A 7,806-nucleotide genomic window follows, 5' to 3' on the forward strand; every position below is an offset into this window, starting at 1 on the left:
TTTGCCATAAAATAACTCAAGGAATCATGGTCTATATGAACCACCACCTTGGTTCCCAACAAGTTGGCACAGAACATCTCAAATGCATAAACAACCGTGAGAAGTTCTTGCTCAGTAACAGTATAATTCTTCTGCGCCCCATTCAATGGCTTGCTCGCATAGTAAATGGGGTAAAACAATTTTTCTTTATTCTGGCCAAGCACAGCCCCAAGTCCCATTCCACTTGAATCAAGCATGATTTCGAGTGGCCTAGACCAATCTGGAGCTACAATAACTGGGGCAGCCAGCAGTTTCTCTTTAAGGCATTTAAATTCCTTCCTACAATCATCATCAAATACAAACTTAGCCACCTTTTCCAATAGCTTGCACAGTGGATTTGCAATTTTGGAGAAGTCTTTAATAAACCGACAGTAGACCCCAGGAAACTACGAACTCCCTTCATTGAGATAGGAGGGGGTAATTTATCTATCACCTCTACCTTTGCCCTATCAACCTCAATCCCCTTGGCTGAAATTTGATGTCCAAGCACAATGCCCTCCTTCACCATGAAGTGACATTTCTCCCAGTTGAGTACAAGATTTAAATCATTGCATCTCTTTAGTGCTCTACACAAATTCACCAGACATAACTCAAACAAATCACACACTACATAACTATCATCCATGAACACCTCTAAGGTGTCCTCCACCATGTCAGAGAAGATAGACATCATGCAATATTGGAATGTAGCGGGTACATTACATAAACTGAACGACATTTACTTGAATGCAAATGTTCCATATGGGCATATAAATTTAGTTTTATCCTAATCTTTTGGGGCAATCAAAATCTGATTGTATCCCAAAAACCCATCCAAGAAGCAATACCAACCCCTTTCTGCCAAGCGATCAAACATCTGATCCATGAAAGGCATTGGGAAGTGATCCTTTAATGTCCACGAGTTTAACTTCTGATAGTTCATACACACTCACCACCCAGTCACTGGTCTAAGCAGAATCAACTAGTTCTTCTAATTAGCAACAATAGTCATGCCCCTTTTCTTAGGCACATATTGTATGGGACTCACCCACTTACTATCGGAGATGGGGTACACTACCCCTGTATCAAGCTATTTAATAAACTTCTTTGTAACCACTTCTTACATTGGTGGGTTTAATCTGCATTGATACTCAATAGTTGGTATGCACTCTTCCTCTAATTGAATTTTGTGCATGCAAATACCCAGTGGAATACCAATAATATTATCAATCGTCCACCCTATATCTCTTTTGTATCTCTTAAGCACAAAGGTGAGGGCTTTCACCTGCTGCTCACCCAAGTCTACTACAATGATTAAAAGTAAGGTGTTTCCACTGCCTAGAAACACATACCATAGGTGGCCTGGAAACTCCTTCAGCTCCAACATTAGTGGCTCCTCAATAGATGACTGAGCCGGTAGTGTTGGAAAATTTTTAAGGTTAAATTCTATATTCTTAGGAGCATATGAATATGATCCCATTTCCTTTTAGGGCACATACTATCTCATTATATTCTTCAATGCCTTCACTATCAAAGTTAATCAATACCATAGCCAAAGTTTCAATAGCGAATTTTTCCTTAATCAGAACCTCTTGCTCATCTCATAATATACATCGACAATGGAGAATACGCTTATCTCTTTGCATTATTTCATCGACTGGTAAATATGAAATCAGACTACCACATCATTGAACCTAAATCGCCGCTTATTCGCTCGCAAGTCAATCAACAGACTCCCAGTTGCGAGGAAAGGTCTACCCAATATTATTGGTACCTCGAAGTCTACCTCACAATCTAGGATCACAAAGTCGTCAGGGAAAATAAAACTGGCCACTTTCACAAGCACATTATATAATATACCAACTGGCCACTTCACTGATCGTTTTACCATCACAAGCCTATTGTAGGTAGGTATGGGATCTCCCAAACCCAAATTTTTATAAACTTCCAGTGGCATCAGATTAATAATTTCCCCAAGATCACACAGGGCCTTCGCAAAATTCGGTGATCCAATAGTACACGGGATAGTAAATGCTCTAGGATCTGCTTTCTTTTGCACTAAGGATCTTGTAGAAATGGCATTACAATGGTGAAGATTGTCCACCAGTTCATAGCTCACCGTCCTATTCTTTGTAACAAGATCCTTCATGAATTTAGCATAACCAGGCATTTATTCCAATGCCTCCACAAAAGGTACATTTACAGTCAACTATTTTAGCATTGCCATAAACTTACTAAATTTCGTATCATCCATCTTTTTCTTTAATCGATAAGGAAATGAAGGGAGTGGTTTTGGTATTACTTTAACCATTACTTCTCCATCCTTTCCCTTATATTTATCTAACTCATTAGGCTGCTGATGGCTAGATAGAATGTCATCATTATCCATCTTCTCAGACTCTACTGGAGGGTTTTCTTCTACTTCCTCATCCAACTCTACTACATTATTAATTATACGTTTCCCACAGATGAACCCGATTATACTTTACCACTACGGGTAGTAATCTCCAAACAAGAACCATCATTCTAAGGGTTTTCCACTATGTCACTCGGTAATGAACCGCTCTTTATCTGATTAAATGGCTCTACAGGCTAGTTCATCTGCTGCTCCAGCTATTTTATAGAGGTTAAATGTGAGTCAACTAACTGACTTGTAGTTGATAAGTCACTCTTCATCATTGTTACACTAACATTAGTCGACTCCACCCCTTTCAATAAATTTTCCATCATGTCTTCCATGGACATCTTACCCAAACTAGTAGCAATAGTATCATGGTTTCTAGGAGGTACATACAATCCACTCCTTTTGTTCTTATTTTTCCATCCCCTTTGGTCGGGATATCTAAAACCAGATTTGTCATAGTAGTTCCAACCTTGATTCCCTTAGCTATTGCCTCAGAAACACCCCTAATTATTCAAATAGTTAGCCTCCTCCTTAGAATCAGATTTGGCTCCCCTACTTTGTGACCCCATGGCCCTCTCCTTTTCTGTCTTTCCCGATAGAAAATACTTAGTAAGCAAGTCCATCTAGGTCTTCATATGGGCCATGTCTTAATCTCATTCTTTCTCTTTCATGCATTATTCAACTGTCATACCTCTAAACATAGTAGGGCTTGCTATAATAAAATCCCTGGTATGCCAAACTCTACTTGTCTTAGTCAATCTCTCCAACATCTCTGCAGCCTCAGTGAAATAAAGCTCCATGAATGCTCCCCCAAAGCATTGTCCATGGTTGGCTTAGTGATGGAGTTTAAAGCTCTATAAAATGTCTTTATCAAATATTTGTCGGTCATCTTGTGATTATGGGACTGCATCAACTTCCTCTTGAATCTCATCCAAGTCTCATGGAGATCTTTATTCAATAACTGCCTTAAGTTGCTAATCTTGTCCCTCAACTGTAACATCTTGGAAGGCAGAAAGAATCTTTCTACTAAAGATCCTTTTAATTGCCTTCAGTTTGTTATACAATCAGGAGCTAACTTATTCAACTACATTATTTCCTCCCTAGATAGATACAATGAGAATAAACGTAGATAAATTGCGTTTTGTCCAACTCCATGGTTGTCAAAGGACTTGTAGATGTTGACAAAGCTCACCAGATGCATATTTGGGTCATCCCCTAGAAGTCCAACAAATAACCCTTTGAGGTTTAGCAGTTATATCATGGTACTTGTGATGTTGAACTTTACTCCTGGTGCTAATGGTGGTGAAATAATTGCTGCTGTAGCACCAGCCTCATCTAAATCAGTGTCATCTTCTTCATCAGTTGCAAACTGCACAGTAGGTTGGCAGTTTGCTCTTTCTCTAACTGGCCAATTCCTATTACTGGTGCAACTATATTCTAAGCATACCTCCTATTTGCAGTCTGAATCAGATTATTATCTCCCAAGTCCTTATCAACTGGGTTAGGATCAGGAGCTGGTTGACCATCATTTTTTTGATTCAATGAGCTCTTGCCAAGGCGGCTAGTCTATTTTCTTCTAGTTGATCTTCCATTCTGCCAATTAATTAAGGTTCCGGATGAAATGGTAATAATGGTTCTCTGAACCTGCTCGTACGTGGCATGCAAAACAAAGATCCTATCATGACCAAAAACAGCAAATAAAAGTAAAATTAGGAAACTTGACCAAATATCAATTAACACCCATAAACTTAATTGACAATTGTATTCCCTGACAACGGCACTAAAATAAGATACGCCCAAACTCTAGTTAGAAAGGGTAAGTGGCCATTATAAAATATAGAACCCAGCTAGTTTGCGGTCGAATCCCATAGGGAATACTATGCAAACTAAGTATTATAATTATTAACGGATGGTTGATCAAAGGTTCCAGAATTAAAAGGAGTTTGTTTGTTAACAGTGAAGTATGTTTGTGGCAAATCGTGTTCCAAATAATGAGTATGCTTGTAAGATTTTATGCAATGAGAACAAATAAACTAGGATTATGTTTACCAAGATGCTACAGCAGTCAAGGTTGTGAGCTTTCCCGAATTCATACATAACAAATTCCAATTACAAGAATTATTGAACTCTAAAGTTCATCTATTCATATCTCAACCTTAATAGATGATTACCCTTTAATTCTCTCGAAATTAAAGAATATATTGATATTTTCAATTGATTTCTCAAGTGGGTTAATCCTGTTAAGGCATCAACCCTTAACCCAATCATTAAAGCCTTTGAGATCCTTGTAAATCTCCTATTTTCCCAACACACGCATTTCTACTCAAACAAGTGATGTTATTGGACTCACCCTTCAAGTTTGTAACCAATAAAGATCATAATAATGAAAAGGAGTTTATACAATTACAATTAGAACCAAAACTCAGGCAATCTCACAACCCTAAGTAACCAATCACATCAAGACTCCCATAACCCTAGTGATGGAAGCTTTAGCCACACATCATAGAAGGAGAAGAAGATTCCATTGTGTTTCTCATAGATAATTTAGAAAACTACTTAAAAAATATCCAAAGGAGTTTTCTTTATCTTCAAAGAAGAATAGTGAATAGAGTGTTCAGATCCACAATATCAGCTATTTCTTGGAGAATAATAGGTTACAAATTGCTCAAAAGTTGAAAAAAGATAAAAGATAGTTCAAAAATACCTAATCTAAACCTATAGAAAGTATTTATATGTTTCCAGGTACTAGGATTTAACATTCAAACTTCAGTATTGCCACATCATGGTTGATGGGCTACAGTTTCCTGATGGTCCGTCATATATACCGTCACTTCATCACTTGAGGAACCACTATCTATTTTATGCTGATAGCTTGGTTGATGGCCTGTTAAAGGTCTGACGGTCTATCACTTGGATCATCACTTGGATACCCAGAAGGCCTTTTTTTGTTTCAAGTCTGATGGCCATGTTGATGGCCCATCAGACCTATGACGGTCCATCACTTGCACCGTCGCTTGGAACCTCAGTTTCTTCCACTCTATTTAGGGCTGACGGGCCTCTTGATTGTCCGTCACATAGTTGACATCTTATCTGTTTGACCATCAAAAGACGTTGTTTTCTATTTTTCCAAGTTATTTCTTTTGCTGAGTCCTTTTCCAGAAAATAGTAAAACCCAACATCAAATACACTAATAGTTTCTTAAAGACATATAATTATCCTTTATAAAGGTATAAAATGGTCAATCAAAAGCCAGAACATCATAACCTTAAAAGCCCGTTCTGAGGAAATTACTACCTCCTAAACTAGGCTAAGGTTCCAAAATCCCACTACAAGGTTCTAAATAAGCCTCGTGGAGTCCTAATATAGAAATGCAACCTAAGAAATGGTTAGCTAGGTCAGATCTACCTTAAGACGGCTAATAAATTAGCTAAATATTTTAAATTTCGCTAAACATTCAACCAAGATATAATTCCCAACCTTAGGCTAGCATAATTTTATATTGATACAAAAATTAAGCTCAATCTAAAAGAAGAGTAAGCCTAGCCTAACTGGACATTGAAGAATGGTTGATTGAGTTTTCTAAGTTAGACATTTCCCCTTTCAAGAAGCCTCTGCACGATGTCACACTACACATTAATACAAGAATAATGATACCTATATTGTGTTTTTATTCTTAGGGTCCAAAATCTCATGTGGGGCCCACTTATGAAATTGCACTATCAAAATGGTTAACACGATCCTCTATGCATAAGGATCATTTACCCTTAAGAATAACTAAATTTCAATATCTAACGATACACAATTCATCATATCAAAGAACTAGGAATTCATGAATAAATAGGGGAATAAAACAAGTATTAGATAGAAATTTAGAACGATTACAATGAGAAAATGACTTTCTCGATCTCACCAACACCCCATGATCACCCAATAGTAAATCTCTTAATTCTCCAAGCTATATAGAGTTTTAATACTCTTGGGACTTGGATAAAAATGGATGGGGCTGAAATAAATGCACCTACAATTACCAATTAAGAGGTAACTTGACAACTTAATCATCCATCTCTAAAGTGGCATAAGGTCATTTAAGCGATATCTGCCTCTAGCCTGCCTCCTCTTTAGCGGACAATATGTCACTTAAGTGATGCCCGCTAAAGCGGTAGGGCATCTGCTAAAGTGGTAGTACTCGGGACTAACCTTGGTTACTAAAGAAACAAATTGGACACTAAATCAACCACTACTTAAGTGACCACAGGTTTGCTTAAGTAGTTGCACCAACTAAGACCACCAGCTGAACAAGGATTTTTCAAAGTTTACACCGAGCTCGTGAGATTAATTTGGAATCTTGTGAATACAAAAGAACTATGCTTCCCTATCAAATCCAATATTTGGGACTCAATAAGGCTATTTAAATTTCTATCTAGAGTTATTTTGATGAAATGTGAGCCTTTTACCAAAATCTATCCAACAACCCAAAATAAGTTTGAAAGCCTTGCGACCCAAACCAAAGATGCCTCTACCCTAAAATTGATGATGCAGAGTTGACTAAACTGTCAGAACTGGAATATAAGGTTATTAATTTGAAATTTACCCCCGATAGCCAATCCTTACTAACAAAAACTTCAAAATTGGGAATTGTCTCTAAAAATCAAATGAACTGCCTAGTAGCTGAATTTTTAGCTCTAGCAAGGCATAAATGACTTAGTTTAGTTATAAGAAAGCTCTAAATGGCAAAAATGAATAGAAAAGCAAGAAATAACTTGGAGGGTCATTACACAAAGCCTAGAAAAACACTAAGTATACCAAAAATAATCGATAAAAACAATTATTTTATTATTTAACTAAATAATAGAATAAATATTCAGAAGAAAATGAATCGACAATAACAAAATTTGAGAATACAAGTTTAACATATAACTATAAGTCTGAAAAGACTCTACAAAGATAAGTTGTGGGAACAAGCCCCAGCTAACTCTAATTGTCTAAACTAGGAATGATAATGACAAAATAAAATTTTGAAACTGTCCCTCATGTGATGAGGACTCACCAAAGTTTTACTACTGATATGGTAAGAGATCATACTATGCGTGATCCGGATGTTGAGCATTACAATCTATATTATAACATAGTATAGCGCGAAGAAAGTATGCATTTAGTATTTTGAATATACTGAGTATGTAAGATAGGAAATAACTGATTTAAGCTGAACATTGTAAACAAATATTATAACTAATGCAAGATCAAGTAATAAACATATGTTGTATAATGAACTGAATAAATAAATACTACTTTATGCAAGAATCTGGATATGAATTGTGAACTATAAATTAAGGATTGTGGGAGATAAAAATAACTGAAATACCCCAATATAAGCTAAATAAGGT

The 7,806-nt window shown here is 36.7% G+C and overlaps 1 protein-coding gene across 1 annotated transcript; it reads right to left on the reverse strand.

Moving 5' to 3' along the window:
* Positions 1 to 1,690: 1,690 nt before the first annotated feature.
* Positions 1,691 to 2,188, reverse strand: LOC107865200. The gene has a single exon (XM_016711523.2). The coding sequence runs from the start codon at positions 2,186 to 2,188 to the stop codon at positions 1,691 to 1,693; it is 498 nt and encodes a 165-aa protein (XP_016567009.2).
* Between the last annotated feature and the right edge of the window lie 5,618 nt (positions 2,189 to 7,806).

Source organism: Capsicum annuum, chromosome 3 (assembly GCF_002878395.1).
Source record: "Capsicum annuum cultivar UCD-10X-F1 chromosome 3, UCD10Xv1.1, whole genome shotgun sequence".
In the NCBI taxonomy this organism is placed as follows: domain Eukaryota; kingdom Viridiplantae; phylum Streptophyta; class Magnoliopsida; order Solanales; family Solanaceae; genus Capsicum; species Capsicum annuum.